At 65.4% G+C, this 985-nt stretch overlaps 1 protein-coding gene across 1 annotated transcript in view; it reads right to left on the reverse strand.

The window, feature by feature from the left end:
• Positions 1–16: 16 nt before the first annotated feature.
• CHLNCDRAFT_55817 (hypothetical protein) overlaps positions 17–985 on the reverse strand; it is a gene marked incomplete at both ends in the record, with an annotated part of 1,660 nt that continues 691 nt past the window's right edge. Inside the window, 2 exons of the mRNA XM_005842575.1 lie at positions 17–571; positions 702–771. Of these exons, the coding sequence (XP_005842632.1) occupies positions 17–571; positions 702–771 (625 nt within the window). The remainder of the gene's footprint in view (positions 572–701; positions 772–985) is intronic.

The raw sequence follows: 985 nt of genomic DNA on the forward strand, positions 1-985 counted from the left end.
GGCTTTGCTGACACACCTCCAGCAGGCGCTCCCGCAACCATTGCCCGGCTGCTGCCCCGCTGCCGCCGCGACACCTCCCGCCGGAACGACGCCCACTGCTCCTCTGTGGGGCTGGCCAGCGTGTCGCCAGCATCTGCCGCAGGCTGCCCAACCGCCTGCGGTGAATCAGGTGCCGGCCGCTGCTGGGAATCCCGCTCCGGGGGCGACACCTGGTCTTGCTGCTGCTCCTTCTGTTGGCGTGGCGCTGCTTTACTGCTGTCTTGTGAGCCAGCATGACAGCTGTTTGCCCGCGGCAGCCGAAACCCTGCTGCAGCAGCTTGCGTGGGCAGGCCACACAGGAAGCCCTTGTAGTTGGCCAGGGTGTTGCCGCCATTGGCAGGTCCTGGCTTCAGCCCGCCGCTCTTGCTGTTGCGCCCGTTCTTCTGATGCCGCCCCAAGGGTGCTTGGCGCAAGCCAGCGGCGGCTGCCGCCGACTGATCGCTGCCGCTGCCTGCCCCTGCATCTGCCAGCGGCGCAGTGGCAGGCTCCAGGTCTTCGCCAAACGGCAGCTTAGTGATGGGGTCCAGGTCACCTGCAAGGGAGGGCAGCGGGCACAGAGTTGGAAACATGAGGTGGCGGTGACGACGCTAAACAGGTGGGATGTTCAGCAAACAGCTGTCCTTGCTGTGTGCGATCCAACGCGACACTCAACCACAACCCACCAATCGCGATGGCCTGCGCTATGTCGTCCGGCAGGGCTGGGCCCAGGAAGTCAGGCTCGTTGCTTGCTAGCTGCAGGCAGGGCAGGCGACTCTACTGGTGCAACAGCACGGCAGCGCCTGCGCAAAAGCAAGGTCGAGCGGCACCACCAGGGCAGAATACGGGCAAACCAAAATGTACCTGCATTGCTGATGGCACCCGTGCCCCTGCCGCCAAGTCGCCATCCGCAATCTCATGCAGGGGCACGACTGCGTGGCGCCGGGGACAGTACACCCGCTGCATGCAC

Source organism: Chlorella variabilis (assembly GCF_000147415.1).
Source record: "Chlorella variabilis unplaced genomic scaffold CHLNCscaffold_292, whole genome shotgun sequence".
Lineage (NCBI taxonomy): Eukaryota > Viridiplantae > Chlorophyta > Trebouxiophyceae > Chlorellales > Chlorellaceae > Chlorella > Chlorella variabilis.